Here is a 20826-nt window from a genome sequence, read left to right on the forward strand (position 1 = left end):
AAAAGAGATTTGTTGAGTCTCACCATGCCAAACAGAAGAGCCAGTGTTTCATAATCAATCCACTCCACCACAGTAACTAGACTGGGTCGCTGTAGGAGAGACAAAGAAATTCATTAGATCTGACAGGGATTTACTAACAATGATCAGATCTATGAAGAAACAGCAAAAAGGAAAGAGTCAAACTCCAGCTGAGATATGGAAAAACTTTCAATACAGTAACAAACTTTATGGCGAATTTAAAAATGTACAGTATTTGTTGTAGCTGAAAAAGCACTGCTGTAACTCCTCCCTGGCCTAGATCCTGCCTTTGAATGCTATAGGTCTTTTTCCACAGATTAGTTATAGCAGGAAAAGCACAGGTGGAACTAATAACATTAACAATGGCTCTGTCCCACTGACCCACACAGGCTCAAAACTCTCAAAATGGATCACATAATTAATGTTATTAATTATACCTGTGCTTTTCCTGCATGGGTTGCAACTTTGAAAACAATTTTCCAAGCTGTGCGTATTTTACTGACTTTTGAACTCTAGTAGCTAAAACAAGAACTACTTACTATGCACCCCTCTTTTCCAGAATATTTTGTTGTGGCAGATTATAAATGTTGTTAACAATAACACTTCTAAGACAAAGAACTATTAGCTACTTTACAGATATCTGTTTTACAACTGAAAAACTTCCCTGTGAATTGATTGGTGGAAAATTAAAGCTTTTGATAAATACGGAAGCACAGGAACATGATAAACACCCCAAGCTATAAATACCTCTGTTTACAATAGTGAGGTCTAACTGCCTGATTTACATGGCAGCCATTTTGATTCCCTTGATTGGGAACACAACTAGTAAGAAAATCTAAAGTCCAGCTCTGTTCAACATGATATAATTTAATATAATGAAAAACAGTTAAATGAAGCATTACTTGACCCATTGCTAATTTTAGACTAGTAATCAACTCATATTTTGACAAAAATATAGTGTGTGAATAAGCTAAGTAGTTCTAGGAACCACTTCATTAGTTAGAGGAGGAAAAAAGACTCACGTCCCCAATGATAGCCAGTGCGGCTAAGGATGCCAGAGATCCCAGCATGGCTGCCAGTGTGCGGTGTACAATCTGAAAATGCAAACAAATTATGAAAAACAAAATGTTATGCCTCTGAATTGAAAACAGCTAGTTTTTGAATATTACAGTTTAATTTAAATATAGGTCCAAATAATCTCAGTGTCTCTCACTCTCACTCACACACATACAAATCCAACATTTCAAATATGAATATTTTTAACAAGCTACTCTTACAGTGGGTCAAAATGACATAATTACCCTTAATTAAGTCATATGAGTGAAATTACTTCATACTACTATAGTAATTGCTGCAAAGCTATGGCTTTTGTATAAATCTATACATTCCTACTACAGTGTGTTTTTTGGGGGTATGGGCACTACTGCATCTCAAACTGTGGAGTTAATACAAAAGGTAATACAAATGTCTGATTTACAGCAGCTGTAACTGAAAAGATGAGTCAAGAAAATCTTGTTGAGGCCTGTGCTCCACTCTGTCCATGATGATACATATTTTCTTCTGTATAAAGTACCTAGAAATGCAGAACTTCTAGGAGATATTACAGACAAATCCATGATGCTGCTGAAAGTGGCTCTCCTCCACCAGGCTCCATCACTACTCTCATGTATGATGCATCCCATTATTAAAAATTGAGGCCTGAGATAAGCATGGATGTGTTATCTGAAGACAGGGCTGCTCCCCTGACATTTATGCCTTCGCAATAAATTGCAGGAAAGTGGGTCACTTTACGTATATTGGAAAATGTTGAGGCTGATGAAGATACTGAGATTTATGGTTCTTAACTTTAACTGAAGACTAGCTTATTCAAAAAATGTTAAAAACGAATAATTCATTCCTGTCTCATTTGCATTACGCAAGGCAGTTTTTTCTACAGAATAAACGACTTGTTGCATGTTTATTCTGTCAAAACAGTCATTGCCTTTAATGCAAATTGACCTTGCTGAACTACTCAACACAAAACTGGGTCTCGTCACTCAAGCTGAATAATACTTCAAGACAGTCTGCAGTCTTTCAGAAACTGCTTTATCTGAATAAACCTGTTTAGAAAATGGCTACAGGAGAACAGAGGCATCCTTTTTTCCTCCACAGCCTTTGTCAAGAATGACTAAACACTTTACTTTAGACCTCTCTTAGAACATTTCAATGAAGCGCCCATTAAAATAAGAAAATTGGTGTCCAATTACTGACACAATGACAGATTTCTTTGTCAGAACTTATCGTACAGAGAATCACAACATCCAAAATGTGAGAAGAACAGTATGTGCTCACTCATTAAGAGGCATGTGTCAGGTTCTTATCAGACTAAAGTTTAATGGAGAAAAACAAATCTTCTCTGCAGAGGAGTGAGACATTCACAAATGAAGAGCTGACAGAGCTGAAGTCAGATGACATGTTGCTGATGTCTGAATAGCCATGCACTGTATGGTCTTCTACTTTAAAGACAATCCCTCACGCTTTCAATTACAGCCCCTGCAAGTAGACCTGTCAGTAACACAGATGACACATGAGAGTGTGGTGTGGAGCATAGATGTGCAGTCGTCTCCCACAGCCCACTGTTGACTTTCACATCATAGTATTGCCCCCTCTGGCACAGTTTAGTGAGTTCACACCTTGTCACACTCAGGGAGATTAGCCTGTCTAATTAAAACCAAACACTGACTGGTATGAATGGAAATTATAGATGTATATCCAGGGAGCTCAAATCTTCATAAGTCAGTGTAAAGTAAGAAGTGAGAGTGCATCACAGTAATGACAATTAATATGTGGGAAAGTAATGATCATTTCATACTGAAAAAGTCATCAATCAAAACTGAATCATCAACTAATTGATAATTGATTGATGAACTGTTGCACATATGTTAAGAAATGACAATAATAACATGCTCATTTATAGTTCACAAAATTTTAATTAGCAATTCTTGAGTTGATGCATGTTTAATTCTTTGTTAATGATTCAAAAATGATTTGCAATCTGTGTCTTGGCTACAACAAACAATAAAGATGAATTAATTTCACTTGCAAACTCGACCACAAAAAAATAATGATGTATCAACTTTGTTGTAGAGATGGCCGTGTGAGAGTTGCATTGATAATTTTGCATTATTTTATTACCTTAAACAACAAACTTTGGTTGACATTTATTTGCCTTTTCATGTGCTTCCCTCCTCTTAACCTGTCACTTAACCTGGCACATTTACAGATATGTTGATCAATGTGCACGTGATTGTCTTTTTCCAGTTGTAATTATAGCTTTGGTGTTGACATTTATGACTGGGTAGACACTGGTATTGGAGATGACATGAATGCATGTAGATCTGTCTGAAATTAAAAAATTATGATGAATTTTGAGTTGAGTGTATAAATGTATTTGTGCCATGCCAGAGTGGGAAATCATCCCCTAATTACTTAATCAATAGCGCTCTATATTTACTGTCTGCCATTTCATGTGAATGTCCAAATTCTGTGTAAATTGTGTCGATGCACTCTTCTCCCTGCCACCTGTCCCTCATTGCAGTGCATTACATTTGGAAGATGCAGTGATGATGTACACTGACAATGATTCATAAGTGTCCAAGGTCTCATTTTCCTGACAATTTAGCTTTCACTATAGAGCACGAATAAATAGAGCACAGTAAGTGGCGAATGAGTGAAAGAAAGAAGAACAGAGAACACCTGTGAGGATGGACCATGGGTCTGTGAGGCCTCTAAGTTGTGCCCATGGAGCTTTTCCACAACATTTAATTTGACTTTTCATAGAAGGAGAAGCACAGGTGTAATTAATAACATTAACAATGGCTGATTTATGTCCCAGTAAGTCATAACAGTGTGACATCATAAATGATACCAGGACGCTGAAACTGAAGTAGCGACTGTAAATGTAATTCAGCCATGTTACACATTTCAAACTAGGCAGCAGCAGAGACTGAACACAAACTTGTTCATCATCCATAAAAAAAAAACAAGAGCATCACAGGCCATTTACCTCAAAGATGATGAGAACATAGACCCCAGCCAGGATGATTCCAGCGATGGCCACCTGTGTCTCTACACTGACGTAGAGCGACTGGTGGGTCATGGACAACGGCACCACCTCATTATCCTGCAGGAAGGCCTGAATTGTGATGACGATGGGGTCACTGCGCAGCAAGGGAAACAGCACAGCAGCAAGGATGATGAGAAAGTTTTTTTTTTCATGACAAATAAGCAATCCCTAATACAGAAACTGTCGTCAGAAGCCAACAGAGGGGCAAAGACTGTATTCTCTATCACCAGGAGTCATTTCTCATGTGTTTACTGAGCATTTTATACATCTTTTCAATTGAACAACTTTTAGACAATGTGAGTTAGCTACAAAATTATGTCTATGTTTTCTTTTTTTTAATGATCCTCGATAAAATATTTGAGTCTATCTGCTTTATGTAAGCAGCACAAAGCTGGTCTTTGATTCAAGATTATTGTATTGGATTGAAATGTGCTATCACACCTAACCCATTTGGTTCATGTTCATGTTCAGTCTGTTTGGTGTGAAAGCTGTAGGTTTGTCCAGTAAGTCTGTTAACATTAAACAACAACATTAAACCCACTAAATATCAGGATGTCAGCATTGTCACTGTGTATGTTAGCATGTTGACATTAGCATTTAGCTTAAACCACCACTATGCCTGCAGCTTCACTCAGCAGCTGTAGATATGGCTTTGTTTAAAAGGAAAGACTGAAATAAAATATAAATTCAGGGTGAGAAAAATCAAAAGGGCTTCCCCAGTTCCCTCAAGAAAACCCAGACTATCCTCCTCCTACCAAAAATAAGAATGTTTTACACTTTGCCAGTGTTTTATTTCAAGTTTTGATATTTTACTTTACTCATTGTTCTCTCTCGGAGCTCTAGTAAGAACAGGTGTGTATTTGTTGTTTGTGTTCGTCTCTGAACCTCTGTGTTTCTTAGTAATTTTTCTGTCTTTGTGTTGTGTTGTTATTGAGAAAACAATAGTGTGTCCAGGTGAGCTATGTGGTGCTGGGGCCGCTCTTTGCCATGGCCCCAGCACAGCAACTGTATAGTATAGTGTATATGTAAACCTCACTGACGTCCTGACAGCTCATTTAGACACACAGTTTGTGAATATGGTCTGTGTGCATTTCTCTGTGTGTTTTAAATTTTTCACAATAGCTATATTGCATCTAGACCTACTTTACAATCAAAATGACATGGAAATGTCACTTTCTACAAAAGGGACCTTTAAATAATCCTCACCCCCATCTGCCTCCATTCTTTCCCAGTAATATTCGTAGCCCCTTAGGTGATCATTCAAAGTCATTAATCCCCATGTGCATGTTACAATTGATCTGCTATGATCAATAAGTCATACAGTATTCCAAGTACCTGCTGAGCATCTCAAAAGTTTTTGTCAGCAGTATCTGGTCACTTCGTTCTCCGTGCAGAGGAATGGTCCAGTTATGAATCACCTGTTCACAAACAGCATAATAAATGAGTTAGCTTTTCACTGATGATACAGCAAAGAAGCAAACTGTACACATAGATGCTCTCACCTGTTGAGTCCTCCTCCTCCGTTGCCCCAGCTGCTCGGTCTGCTCCACCTGGATCAAGATGTAGTCCTGGTTGGTGAGGTCGATCATCCCTCCTGTGAAAGGCCCTCCCACCTGGAGCTTCAGCAAAGCATTGTCCCGAAAATCTGTCAGGTTCATTGCTGTGGGACGCGGATGGTCAAGAGAAAAACACACAGCAGAAGAGGCAACTTTTTGGAGGTGACATTTTGGAACTGATTAAACGCCTCATAAGAATATATAATGTCATTAACTGTGCTGTGTTTCCTCTTCAGTCATTTTCAGACCATAATAAAGAAAATAGGATCCCCCCCATGTAGAGTATGACTCAGAGATTTATGTACACAGTGAAATAAGGACCATTCATTCACCTTTCACGATTGCTACCACTCCCATTTAGCTATTTTCTCCTGCAGCATTCACTTTGATTAAAGCCTGATGAGGACCCTTGTGAATTAAACACATTTTTAAAAATCTGCCAGATTAGTTCTTCCTCTGCCTTTGTGCCCCTTATACTCAAAGTAAAACACAGCTGCATCATGTCCCACCCCTCTCCTGTGTAGATTAAAGGCCTGCTGGGCCTTTGGCAGCCCACTTTTTTGTTTCTAATGTCATACCATAACATGAAATCCCCATGTGCATCAACAATAATGCAGTAGGAGAGGATACAGAAACTGTCTGTGGAAGAGACTGCCAACATCCTCCAGGGGTTGTCTCGATCTGGATACATACTGAAGAACAGCTGAAACCAGAATACAGTCAACAATTATTCAGTCAGTCCAAAGACTTCCTACCAGAAGATGATGAGAAAAAAGAAGATAGGGCAAATATGTGTATTCTACTGTACGATGTAACAGATGTAAAAAAATAAAATAAAATAAAATGTCGAAAAGTTAGCTTGCTAAACTACAGACAGTAAAAGTCCATTGTGTGTCATTTCACTTAAATGTAGCGCTATAATCACACTGTTTGTAATAGAGATTAGCATTTGCAGTGTGTATCTGAGAGACAGTGCTAACTTACCGCTCTCTTCTTCATTATTTCACTTTCTTTCAGAGTGAGATGAGAGGGTGGACACCACTCTGATCTGTGTGCAGAGTGCTATCAGTCCTCTCATCTCACTCTGACAAAAGCAAATACATAATTCACACAAACATATTTCCCAAAAAGTTTAACCTTTTCTATGATGGTAATTAAAAAGTGAAGCAAAGAAGTAAATAAATATAAAAATGTGAATCTAAATTATTTGTTCCTTTTCCATATTATCTTAATTATTATATATGAGGGTGCTGTCACAATGTTATACAATGCTATAATATGGTAGCTCCATCCACTTACACTGCACAGAACAACAATAGTGAAGATAGTGGCAATTTTGGAGACTTTGAAGCAGCATCTGAAAAACAAATAAGTTAACAAATAATTAGATTGTAAATGTGAGTGTTAAGTGTGATAGTGCACTGTATACTGGTGTTTCAACATGCAGTTGCAAACTGAGTGGTCTTAAAATGAATCTCTGGTGTCCTGAAATGATTCTCCACTGGACATTTTTGCTAAATTACTTATAGTCATTACATACATTTATTTTTCCTCTTTAAGCCTCTAAAAGATATTAAAAAGAAACCCTGGGAAGCAAAAAAATACTCACAAGTCACAGAAGAGGGAATGCAAGTAGACATGTTATATAAAGGGGTTAAAAAGAAAAAAGGTAGGGAACCACCAGTGTATAAAATATTCCTGTCAGTCACTTTTTCTTCTGGCAAAGTGACTCACCTCATACTACTGGTGAGTCTGAAGTTGAGGTTGAGGTTGTCCAAAGGGTCGTTCTTCTCTGAGGAGCTGGAGCGGGACAGGGACAGACTGGTGACCTCGCTGCCAAGTCGATACCTCCTCTCCAGGTCCAGAGAGCTGTTATCCCAGGGCTCTTCCCCTCCAACAAAGCTGGGATCATGTAGGGTCATGTAGGTTATACTGGAAAAGAATAATCACTGTCAATCGCCAAAGTCGGCATCGACCACTATAGTCTCAGTGACAGAAACAAATACTGCACTGGAATTAAGGACACCAGCTGTGATGTAAGCTCTGAAATTAAAAATGGCTAAAACATGACTATAAAAGGGAAGAAACCTATAAATCACAATTTCATTATATGTGTTGTACACCACTGTCAATTGAATCAATGTAAGAGGGGTTGTACTGTGATGTTATAAATTGAACCATTTCATTAAATGACACTGCCGACATGTCATTCTGACTTATGACTAATGTGAAATATTAAAACCAAAATGCATAATCTCCTTTCTTCAGATAAAAAAGTAATATTCCAGTCAGACAACGCTAAATAACATGAATGAAAAACAGTTGTCTGTTAAACTGCCTTAATGAAGCTCAAATACACTCTTCCAGATTATGGAGCCCAAAAGTATTCAAGACTATACAAATACATGTAACATTATCATATGAGTATTTTGTAAAAGCATTGTTGTTGCTCTAGCTAACACAAGCTCACTTGATACGTTTGGTAGCCAGTGTTAGCTTAACATGTTAGCTTAATCTTTGAGGCTGTGGACATGGTATTTCCTGGAAGCTGAGAGTTTGGTGACTGGTGACAACAACACATAATGAAAAAATGGGAAAATAAACATTATGAAATAAAAACAGACTTTTAGAAAAGATATTCTAACATAAACAACTGACATTGACATTGAAATTAACTTTGGTAAAGTAAAAAAAATAAGTGAGGAAATCATGATGATAATTATTACACAAATTATTTGTAATTTATTACTTAAATATTCACATTTATTTATATGATTATTCCATAATGTCTTATTTATTTGACATTGGATATTTTGGGGCTCCATATCAGATTTATAATCTAAAGTGTGAGAAATGACTCACCTGTCATCCTGAGAGAATCTCAGCAAAGGTGACCTCTCTGTAAGGTTGGCTGAATTGGTTTTTCCTCTGAGGAAATTAACCACACTGAAGTTGTGCCTGAAATAGAAAATGCAATGGAATACAATTAGTTTTTTCTTTTAATACACAGAAAAATGAATAAATCTTTGCTTTTCAAAAACTGTAAAACAGGCTTTTGATGAACTCTGACCCCAATAGTGAGGCCCTCAGCTGTCACTGGTTAGAGTAGTTTGCCAGGCCCTTTGTAACATACATGTGACAGAAAGGTGGGTGAGCAGCTGGTGACTTGACACCTAAGGAGATCATTAAAGTGTCTTTTGTCACCCTGCTGCTGCACTGTATCCCTGAGGCTCCTGCAAGCTGCCACCCTCGTGAGCATCACAGCTGGGTCTCAGCTAACAGTCACATCCATGGTGTCTCATACATGAACACACTCACACATGTGCAGTACACAACATTTAAAGAAGCTTCTCTTGTTGAGAATTTTTGATGTTAAAAGATACATGTTTTTGTTTGTTTTTTTACACTATTTCATCAAGCCCACTGTCATCTCAGTAATTACTTTGACAACAGTAGAGACGTCATGAGGATCGTTATGTAATGGAATACCAACCCACTGAGCCAAAACAGTTGGAAATCTTTCTGAAAATTAAAGGTCCCCCTCGGCTAATCTTATAATCTTGAAGGGTTTTTACCCTCTGCCTGTCAAAAGGGTTGGGTGCTTAAATGCACTCTGTGTATTTCCTTAACACAGCAGCATGCATGTTTGCTTTGTATTGGTTTTTTGTTTGTTTTGTTTTGTTTTTTGTTGTTGTTTGTTTGTTTGTTTGTTTTTTAAGTATTGTGGTTAGTTATTGTGTTATAATGAGGAAATTGGTGTTGGTTATTTCTGTGACATCTTTATTACTTTTCAGTTAATCTTTTGTACACGGGTGATGATTCTATAACTCATAAGGCCTTACTATTGCTGTTGTTGTTATTATTTTACAAATCTGGAATACATTACCAAACACGCTGCACAGTTGGGTGCCATGAATCAATGAATGTGGCAAGGGTGTTGGATAAAGGAGTAGATTACATTAGGGAAGTCTGTCACATTAATCCTCTTCAATACTCTTATACAACTATAAAGAGATTTACGGCATGTCTACAAATGTTTTCTCCCCTCTTCTCTCCCTGACATGAGTCTGATCCTGTCCCCTAGATGTGACTTGGCAGAGAGATTGCACTTTACAGAGGAGTCTTTAAATGATATTGAGCCCAGACAGAACCCAAACTGAAGCTGAAATTAGAGGGAATTATACAGTGGTCTTTTTAGGAAACACAGTCTGATTAATATTGACCAAAAGAAAATATTTTTCAGGACTTATTCATTTTTTTTCTACTGATTAAATTTTAATTCATATGCTATTCATTATTCTATGTCTTTCAAAATTGAATCTGCTCATAATGCAATGCTAATGTTTTCTTTTATAACCAATATTTTTGGTTATCCTGCCTTTATTAAGGTTGTATGTGAGGTTGTTTGCTTTTTCTTTTTATACAACAATGAAGTGACTAAACCCACATAACAGATTTTTTGGCCACTTGGGGGCAGCAGAAAACAGTAAATACAACACTGGCATATTATTGCTATTATTGTTATTATTATTATTGTATTATTATTGTTATTATCAGAATATTGATTATAGCAGCTTTAAGGTTTAAAGAGTCTTGTACATACAACTCTCATATATATTCTCTCTTGATGAAAAGACAATTCTTATAAGGATTTTTATCTTTGCTTTTAATTCCTTGACATTGTTTTGCTATTTTCAAATAATCGTTTAACAACAAAGCTGCAAATCTTTGAATCCAATCTATACATCAGTTCAGTTACCCTGAACCTTGAAGCCAGTTAAGTTTGGCCCAGGCTGCTCCATCACACTGGTCCATTATCATATATTTTAGTTCCAGACAGACAACCACCACACTGCAGCATTCTTTCTTTGGTATGAGGTATGAGCTTTTCAGCTGGAAAAATATTGTCAACATGTCAGATGCAATCATGTTCAAATTTGTAACAGCAGCACTCCCTCAGAGCTTTTATTAAACAGGAAACTACATGCAGCAAGTGAACAGGTTTTTTGAACATGTTCTCGGTCCAAATGAGCCCATTTCCCCAGTCTATTAATTTAACCAGCGTCTCTTTTTTTCTCCCTTCTTCCTCAGTTTTTTTCGCGTACACTTGTGTCATTTTTTATTTAATTTTTCCATTATGTATTTATTTATGTAACTGTTGTGTATCTAATTATTAATACCTTGTCCTATGTGCTGCAATGTACATGCCCTGCAACCTCATCTACCTGTTTATTGTGTGCACAGTTTCTATGCATCTGAGTGTGTCATGTTTTACAACAACTGACCAGCTAACAAGGCGGTGCAGAAGACACACATTATCAGCTGTAGTGCATTCTTTGTCATGTGCAACTTTGACTCTCGTGAAGCAAAAAATTCCCCAGTTTAATCCCAATAACGTCACAGCCACGGGCTTGAGATTAGCAGCCCCCTGAGTGACTGAGATACACACCCACAGCCACACACACTTAAGTCTCTCTGTGTGTGAATGTTCAATGTTTTCTACATATGCTCATACATCCCCTGGAAGATTAAGCCAACACGACGTGTGTAATGTGATTTCACTGCACGTGTGATTCATATTCTTTAAACTGTTGTTATGTCTTTACTCCAGGAAACCCAGTTGGAAGACACAAGGAGGGCTAATCTCTTCACAAACTCGAACACGAGCAAAACTTAGTAGTGTGATAGACAATTAGTCATTTATGTGGGCTTCAAACACAAACATTAAACCCATATCAACTGATTCTTTTGGCCCCACAGCAGAAACAAGCTGCTGGAAATTAACAGTGAGTCTAAAGACAGTAAAGCACTCCACAGTGCTGAATGGAGCTGCAGAGTTGTGTGGTAATTACCTGTTGGTCCACCACCATATACAAGAAGACATCTGATCCACTAACGTACACAACATGCACAAAATACTGATGATAGTAGCTTTAAAGACAAACACAAAGTCTTCAGTCTGTGCTCAGTGTGGTATCATCTTTTCTGGCCTATCCTTTATCTAATCAAAACAAACATTATCCAGTACCCCTCACACCTGCAGGACTAGGTCGATACACTTTCTTCCTCTGTGCCATAGAGCTCAATTATTGTCCAAAAACAATAAAAAGTCACATCAATGAGCCACACCGCTGTACTTGGTGACATGTTCCTTAATTATCATGAACATAGGCACTTTATTCTAAGGCAATCCCACAAAGACTGTCCTGTTGCCATAAAAACTAAAGAGCATAAGAATCCACAGCTAAAAACATGCTTTACCCATCCTCTTGTCGAACAGGGACAAAGCCCTCAGTATGGATGACGCACTGTCCCGAGGGCAGAACTGCAGACTGCTGGAGCTTCTGGGTGTCTCTCCTCTCTGAGATGCCCTGCAGCAGACGGAGCTCCCCGAAGTTCCCTGCGACAGCTTCTGGTGACCTCAGGCTGCTCCTGCCCTGATGGCCTTGGGCAGACGTCTGAGACATCTCAATCTCCAGGTTGCTTTTATTCTCCAAATACATGGTGAGACGACTGGAGGGGACAAGGAAGCAGAGTTTTGTTGCAGTGGATACCAGAAATAACATTAACATTTCAGCTGATGTTTTTAGCCACCTGGGGGCAGTGGACACAGTACTGACATAGAGTTATCACCTTTTAAGTTGATATGGGTGGCATGTTCATAGGCAGTTGCTTATTTACACCTCTATATAATGCAAAGCAACATCATTATTCATATATAGTCATGTTTCTGTCCACTGGGAAAACGTAAGTCCAGTGTTTACTCTGCTTTTATCTCTGCTTTGTTCTCCACAAACTCCTGAGAGAAATACCTCTTCAGCTGCTTAACACTACTGTTTTCACTAAGTATTTGCTAAATGTGTCTGTGTTTATCAGTTATTTTATTTTTTATTTTTTTGCAGAAAACAGCTGCCTGCTGCTAAAACTATGAGAGCAGTGGGCGTGAACCAAAACAGTAAAGATGTAGGTTTGAAACCAAAACAATGAGCTGAAAGAGGAGCTGTAGAACTAGGTGATACATTTCTATGTGTTTTATATGAACAACACCATTCACATACAAGTAGTCATGTGACCCACTGCTGATATGGAAATATTAACTGCAGCACCTTTAAAGTTACAGCAGTGACCTTTCAGTTCATTTAAATTAAAAAAAAAAAAAGTGTGGATTATGTTATCATATCTTGTCGTCTCAACTACCTTATTAAAAACACCTTTTCCTGCTTCACCTACACCACAGATTTGTTGGCTTTTATATTTTCACATCGACTTAAATTGTTATTATGTAATTAACTATTACATCCCAGCCTTAACACAAACAGTGGGATGGGCAGAGGTCATTTACCTTTACATCACTAACTTTCCTTTCCCTGGGCAAAAAGGAACAAAGAGCTCTGCTGAGCCACAGACTATAGTGTGTGCTGTTATTGTGAATTACCGTATGAGCCATATTCTGAACATCTAATCAAAGCTGATTTTTAACTGATATCCTCTGTAAAGTATATTCAGCACTTGTTGAGCTAAAACAATACAGAGGGGAGCTGACATGCATTATACCAGCTGAGCAATTCTCAGCACCCATAAAGCACAGCATGAGGTCAGTGGATGAGGTCAGCTACAGCAGACATGTGGTCCTTGTCAACACAAAGCCTGTATGAATTCGATGGGATTATTGGTCACATGAAAGGCAACAGGAACTCACGTGTGACCTGCAAGTTTTCAGTAATAATAACTTTCTAAGGAGGTAAGACTACAGTCCTGTCAAGAGGCAGCACAGGGTCAAATAACTGATCCTCTGAACAAAATGCATCACTTTGAGCAACGCCTTTTACATTAAACTGATTATGTCAGTTTCAAAGTTTTTAGGTGCATTGTATATACTTTTGTACTTACACTTATTTCTCACTCGTAGAGAAAAAAACACAATTCTTCAACTTATTCAGTGATACACAATTAATTCTGTAATACATGTCTTTTTAAGCATTCAAAATGATAACAGAGTGCTGACTGGTGTCTTAAGTTCTGTCACGCCTCACATAACATCCTTGTCCAATGATTGTGATGTGCCTCATCAGTGAGAAGAATGATCCTTTTTGTATGACATCCCGCCCGTGGGCTGCGTGTGACGACAAAGACAAACTGCTTTCTTAGTTTTTCCACCCTCCTTCACAGCAATTAGAAAATCAAGATAAATGTCTCTCAACAAATGCATCAAGATAAAGACAAAATCACACCTAGAGGAGGGTTAATGACAGCAACCACGACGCGCAAGACGGGAGGAATACATGTGGCAGGCGTTCTGTCTTCTGATTTTCAGTGTCATGTAACATTAGATAAAATAACAGTCTCGTCCATTCTTCAGATATCCATTTACATATCAGTGAAATGAAAGGGATTTTTACAAAGTTACTGTACAACAGGACATAATGCCTAAATCCACTACAGAGGTGTAGATCCACTCCGCAAAGAATGTAAAGGAACTGAGATGAATGTTAGGTGTTAAACTTAAAAATCTATTTTTTTTTATTATTATTATTTTAGCAGCTAAATGAGACAGAGATGAAAATGAGCAAACTTACCTTGACAATAGTTGTTTTAAATGATAATTATGATGATGATGATAAGGATGATGAAGACAAGGAGGAAGATGATGGTTGTAGTAGTGATGGTGATAAAGTTAAAGTGTGATGTTAAATGATGAACATCCAACAGCAAAGTAATTCACGCTGACAGTCCTGTAAAAATTCTGGTATGTGCTACAGACGCTGGGGCCGTTTCAATCTTTGTTTTTCGTTGTTATATTTGAGCACAGTGGTGGTTCTTCTTCTCCTCTCCTGTGCTCCCCAGCAAAGGAGGGAGATGTTCCTGAGCAGTCTGGGTCTGGAGGGGCTGGAGGAGGGGGGAGGAGGGTGGTGGGGGAGGGGGGAGTGGCACAATTTGCTCTCTACTAATAGCAGCTTAACAGAAAACTTTCCCATTCAATCACTCTCTCCCCTTTTTACAACTCCCACCTCCTCTCCACCACCACCACACCTACCCCAGTTCTAAATCCACCAGTGAAAGGAACATTTTACGACAGTCTTCTTGAAGTAAATAAATACAAGTTTACCTCCAAGGTTTCAAAAATTAACTAAAAATTTCACAGGTAATGCAGGATTTCTACCTGATCCTATTGTATGACAGAAAGTTAGAGATGCTGTCAAAGGCACCGTGACCCTGTCAAGATGATTCAAGAGGAATATTATTCTTTATTTGCAATTAATATAATAACATTGTGCAAGTTTTATACTGAATTCTGAAGTCATCTTCTGTATAATTCTATAATTCTCTTGATGCATCGGCACCAAAACAGTTAAATATGAAATCGATGTTAACAGAGCCACTGAGCCTAACTCACTATAACAGGGTGAGTCAACACCACAGATTTAAGGTGACGAAAGGTCGGACAGGTCAGAGAGGTGTCAAGGAAAACTTAAACCCCCAGGCTAAACTTTTAGGAAAGAATGTACAATTTTTTTCCATTAGATTTTGCATCTCTTCTATTATGTCTTGTATATAATATTCATATCATGTTTATTCAAAACACACTTGGCATGTGAAGCCTGTTTCCCATGAAAATATTCAAGTCTCTGAGGTTTTCATTTCACATGCTCGCAAGGATGAATCTTTCTGGTGCACTTTTTGTGCCTAAATAGCTTTTTAAAAGCATCTAGGTGATTTTCAGTCTTTGTGCAAATGCAGGTTCAAAGTGGGGGTGTGTGTGAGTGAGTCTTAGAGGCAGAGGAGTGGGGGAGCAGGTTAAGCCAGTCTTAGGAAGAGGTCAGTGGGTCAGTGGGTTGATGTCTTAAAAAATGTGTGAAAACTGCCTAAGATGCAGTGTCTTTAAAAACAGAAAATGTCTTGTATCCTGAGGTTAAAAGTAATAACAATATCATATTTCAAAACAGTTACAGCTTATCTGCCCATCAAATTAACCTTTACTGTAATCAGCATAGAAAGTTGATGTTTACGCCCAAAGCCCTGGAGGCCAAAAAGCATCAGACTAACACTGAATCTCCCAAATCTCCCACCTATAATTCTCTCGATGCATCGGCACCAAAACAGTTAAATTATCTGAAATTACCAGGAAAAAACAGACCTCACACCTCATATTTACTGATGAGCTTAAAAAAGTACATTTTTCTTTCATCTCAATAAATGAACCTTTTTTTGTTGAAAATTGATCCAAAACACAACAAACGGTTACATTTTCAAAAACAGCAGAGACTCAGGATAAATATTGGGCGCTATAACAGAATCAGGGAGTGTATCTTTAATTTAATCTCTTAATACATTTGCCTTTGACCCAACACAACTGAGCAGATTAGGATTTCAACATCCTGCCATCCATGAGTAAAAGCCAGTGAACCAGACTAACAGGACCTAAGTAATTAGAAACTCCCACCACTAAAACCTTTCCCCTATGAAAATTATATGTCCAGTGAACTGAACACAATCAGTGACAAAAATATATTTCCAGTAACTCTCCTTCCCAAAAGGATCTTTGCAGCTAAGCAATTGCAGCATTGGCTTCATTCATTCTCAGAAGTCAGCCAAAGACAATGTTTCCCATTGAGCGTCTAGAGTCACCTGGTCTGGACTCAGCGTTGCCTGTGACACCAGCAGATGAAAGCTGCACAGAGAAGATGTCTCGGGGGAGAGACGGCACACTGGTCTTGTGGGCTGCTGTGAGATATAGCAGGAGAACAGAGCATTCACATGTACAACAAGGAGAGAGGAGAGTGAGCCAGGGGCTTTGAATGACGTTAACTGTAGTCACTACGGACTGCGTGAGTCCTGGGTGAATGTGTTACTCACTGCTAAATGATATTAATCTCATACATGCGCTAAACTGAGTGTTCATACCAACAAAGAACACAGGAGAAAAATCACCATCATCATGAGGGACATTATGTAATCCTTAGGGAAAAAGTAGTGAACGTGTATGAATCCTGACATAGCTGTAGTTACAGCCACATCTCTGTTATTTTCTGTTTTACTTTACAGTGAGTACGACTGGATTCTTATGAATGTACTAAGGAAGAATCATGCACCTATGTCACTGAGCGTAACATGTCTTTCTGACCCTCACACCCTCCCATTCGTGAATATTTTATTTCTGTAGATGTAGTAGTATACAGTGACATATTTATATTGAATCAAATGAGCAGATGAAGTGGGGGATAACATTCAATTGTTTGAGTGAGAACACATTCAGAGTGAAGTGCCCGAGAATGATCAGATACAGTCCAGACCATTGTTCTCCAGGCTCTGTGCTTCAGCACATTCAATTTAAAATAAAATCACGGACTCTATATTAAAGTGCCAAGTCTCAGTAGGTAGGTTTACATCAATATGGAAAGAACCATGTGGGAGATTTTGTCACATTTTTAACACATGGTGCCAAAAGTCCAGGGGTTCAAAAGTAATTGGAGAAATACACAAGAGATCATGAAAATCGTCATATTTAATATTTTGTGGAAAATTCTTTGCAGTCAGTGACAACCTGAAGTCTTCAACCCACAGACAACAGCACACACTTTCTATCTGCCCTGATCAGCTCAGTCAGGCTGAGATCAGCTGATTATGTCGGCCAGTTGACAGATATTCCACCTCTTCGCTGTGAAAAACTGTTTGGTTGCTTTGGGTGTAAGTTTAGGTTTGTTGTCCTGCTGTGTGATGACATGTTGCGTAATGAGTTTGGATGTGTTTGTGCCGGATCTGATCACACTGAATGCTCCTGTAGACCTCTGCATCCATCCTGTTGTTTCCATAGGCAGTGAAATCATCACTAAATGTCAGTGTGTCAGTTCCACCGGAGCCATACAGCCCAAACCATAACAGAACCACCACCATGTTTGACAGATGAGGTGGTGGCCTTTTGAGCTCTTCAGTTTTTCTCCACAGCTGTGCTCCTTGGTCTTCCAGGTCATTTGCCATTTTTTAGTGTACCTTACTGCTGGTTTTGGGAAAAACTACCAATGATATCTTAGTTTATAGCTTTTTTTTTGAGTCTCATTATTATGTTCTTCATTTGTCTGGTCACTTCCTCACTCCTCCACTTCAATCTAAATGACTACTCTCAATCAACTCTGAGCCACATGTGAGCTCTTTTGTGCATGAATTAATTTCTCAAAACAATGCATGAGAAACATTTAGTAGCCATGTGTCCATTTACCTTTGAACCCTTGTGTCGAAAGGGTTTCATCTCACACAGTTCCTTCAATACTGATTTAAACTCAACTCAAATTAAAGCTGAGTCTTGGCACTTAAATATAATGTAATTTAATTCAGATTGAATGTGCTGATATTTGTGATATAGCCTCCTGGCAGTGATGGGGTCAGGTGCATTTTCTGGTCTTAGGGGGGAAAAAGCACTTCACTGACTGGATCAGACCTTTTCCTGCTCAGAGTGAGTACACTCACAGAGAGCACAGAGGAAAGGGAGAATACATGGTTACCACAATCAGAAGATTGATCCGTTTTTGCCATTTATGTTAGTACAACAGCATTTTGCAAAGTGTAATGTGGAAGTAAAGAACAGGAGGGAATCACATGTAGCCGTACAATTGCTGTACATTATATTTAAGTGCCATGTGCTTCAAAAACAACTGAGCTTCCATGCAGAAACAGAAAATATTAAAAAACAAAGTAAATCAAAGTGATCAGCCACAACATTAAAACCACTTCCAGGTCAACAGCTTGGGCTCTGTGTCGTGTTCCTCGAGACATTTCAGAGCAGTTTTTGTGGTGAGGTGGGAGCATCGTCCTGCAGGAGGAGGCCCCTGAGTAAGACCCAGACGAACATCAGGACCCAAGGTTTCCCAACAACAGGGACAACGAGATGATCAATATTATTCACTTCACCTGTCAGTGGTTTTAATGTTGTGGGTGTTTGGTGTAATACAACTTTTCTAATACATGTGTTGTTTGTTTTAATCCAACAATTGTTCTACAAACATCAAATTTTCACGTTTTTTTTATTCCCACATGGTATATTGACCTTCAAAGGAACAAAAATGTCAGGGCAGGGTAGTTTGAGAGTAGTTTATTTATTTATTTTATTTTTTTAATGACACATTATCATAAGGTCCATTTAGTATCTGTTATGGAGCTAATCATACTGCATGATCTTCATTAGCAGATGGTGTTTGGCCAGTTGTCACAGTGATGCAGATGTTCAAACTTTCAATTTCAATTTAAATTGAAGGTCAGCCATTACTAAACTGACCTTGTGGTGATATATTTTGCTCTTTCCAAAGTCAAATATGAACATTAAGCTTCAGCTATTTCATCACACGCCTCAGATCATCATCAGACTGGTGAGAATCAGATGTTGACCCTTATTACAGAGCTTCAGGGCATGTACTGTATTCACTCTCCTCCCTCTCAGTCTACTGTGAATGAGTGGGATCATGTGCCGCCAACTCAGTGGCCTCTGTGGCTCAGCAGATAGCTAACCAACCATTCTGAGAGCAACAATGGGCGGGGGCCTAAGCCACCACTTACAGTTCATCAGGGCACTGGCACAAATAGCTCACAGCCAAGCTCCATCTACAACATGAGGACAACCATCTTTAACCAAAACAAAACTTCCACGAGGCCTAAAAGGCGTTTTTCAAGTCTAATTAAGGCACTTGCAGAGCAGCTGTGGGCTTATGCTTCTACACTCATTTAAGACTTAAGAGACTTAAGAGGCTGTTCTACTGCTTAGAGGACATGGTGGAATTTTGATGATATTGTCTGATCCCACTAAAAATTTCTGAGCTACCATCAGAACAGCTGAACTGCTTATCCTTTGGACAGTGCAGTGACCGACCGCAGGTCAATAGTTTAAGCTTCCCAGTAGATGTGGTGGTGCTGGCATGTATTTTTCCTGTGCAGCCCTGAGACCTGAGGTCTTGCTCACATGAACTTAGATCCCTTAGGGGTGCAAGGAGCTGCCTGGTTCCTTTGCATGAAAGCAGATCAGTAGAATAAGTCATCACTCAGACTGGAGACAGGACCTGGTATTTAAAACATTTGGGACAAAGAGGGTTAAGGAGAAACTGATGTGATTGTAAACAACAGCATCTTAATTCTTTGAACACAGGTCGTCAGTGATATGACTCATTTACTTAAAGTAAGTGACATAAAATTAACAATAGATAAACCTGTACGTGAAAGGGGCCACTAGTACTGATATGGACCCACAAAGAATCATCATCCACTCTTTCCTTTAGTTCTAATTTAGCTTCTTCCAGCTCATTGTTTTGCTTCTCCAGCACATCATTTTACTGTTTTGGTTCATTTTCATCAGTTTCATCAGCGGGCAGCTGCTGTCAGGGAATAAGCTCTGATAAACTCATCGGCAGCTAGCATGAACCAGAAACAGTAAATGTGCCGGCCATACAACCAAAACAATGAGATGAAAGATGTTGCTGTGTAAAGCTCTGTGGAGCTGAGGGGGACTGAAGAGTCAGGTGATAATTCTCTGTGGACTCATCACTACGAGTGACTGCTTTCATGTATTTTCATGTGATCTGTTGTTCATATAAAAATACTGATTATAGCCACTGAAAAGTATCTTAAAAGGCAGAGAAATGTCCCTTGTGAGTGTGTCACAAATGTTAGATATTAGTGGATTATTACTGCTGACGCATTAAATGCTGAAACTGTATTCTAATGTTGTAGCTGGCTGTGGTGGAGCTGTTTTGAACTTCTTAATATAACACTGTTACAGTTCATTCTACAACAATGTGTCACATTTTGTAAGGCCAGCAGATGTTCAGTGTGCAAAATATTAAACAGCAAATTAACCAGTGATTATAGCTGTCAGATAGATGAAAGGTAGTAAGTAGTACAGTATTTCCCTCTGAGAGCAGAATGAAATGGAAACACTTGCTTCAGAGCTGAACTGTGCTGTACTGGTTGGCTCGTTCATCTGATATTAATAAGCTGAAATTTACTGTAAACCAAAGGAAAGGAAAATCTGGATGGTGTGGCTAGCATAGCAAATAACATGGAGAGAACTGTCATAATAATGCATAATACTGTATAGATAGATCCAGATACAGGTTGTACCAGTTTAATTAATCACTGCATATATAGAGGATCACATATGCATAAAAT

The 20826-nt window shown here is 38.6% G+C and overlaps 1 protein-coding gene across 2 annotated transcripts in view; it reads right to left on the reverse strand.

The window, feature by feature from the left end:
- oca2 (oculocutaneous albinism II) overlaps positions 1-12182 on the reverse strand; it is a 49687-nt gene extending 37505 nt beyond the window's left edge. The window contains exons 1-10 of one of the 2 annotated variants that reach the window (XM_018669814.2): positions 11941-12182; positions 8542-8637; positions 7414-7611; positions 6979-7036; positions 6310-6382; positions 5626-5783; positions 5459-5541; positions 4064-4217; positions 1041-1112; positions 24-89 (exon numbers count right to left, since the gene is read on the reverse strand). In XM_018669814.2, coding sequence (XP_018525330.1) covers positions 24-89; positions 1041-1112; positions 4064-4217; positions 5459-5541; positions 5626-5783; positions 6310-6382; positions 6979-7036; positions 7414-7611; positions 8542-8637; positions 11941-12182 — 1200 coding nt within the window. Of the gene's footprint in view, positions 1-23; positions 90-1040; positions 1113-4063; positions 4218-5458; positions 5542-5625; positions 5784-6309; positions 6383-6978; positions 7037-7413; positions 7612-8541; positions 8644-11940 lie in introns of both variants that reach the window. The other variant, XM_051077233.1, reaches the window with a different exon arrangement.
- Between the last annotated feature and the right edge of the window lie 8644 nt (positions 12183-20826).

This window comes from Lates calcarifer, linkage group LG17 (assembly GCF_001640805.2).
Source record: "Lates calcarifer isolate ASB-BC8 linkage group LG17, TLL_Latcal_v3, whole genome shotgun sequence".
In the NCBI taxonomy this organism is placed as follows: domain Eukaryota; kingdom Metazoa; phylum Chordata; class Actinopteri; family Centropomidae; genus Lates; species Lates calcarifer.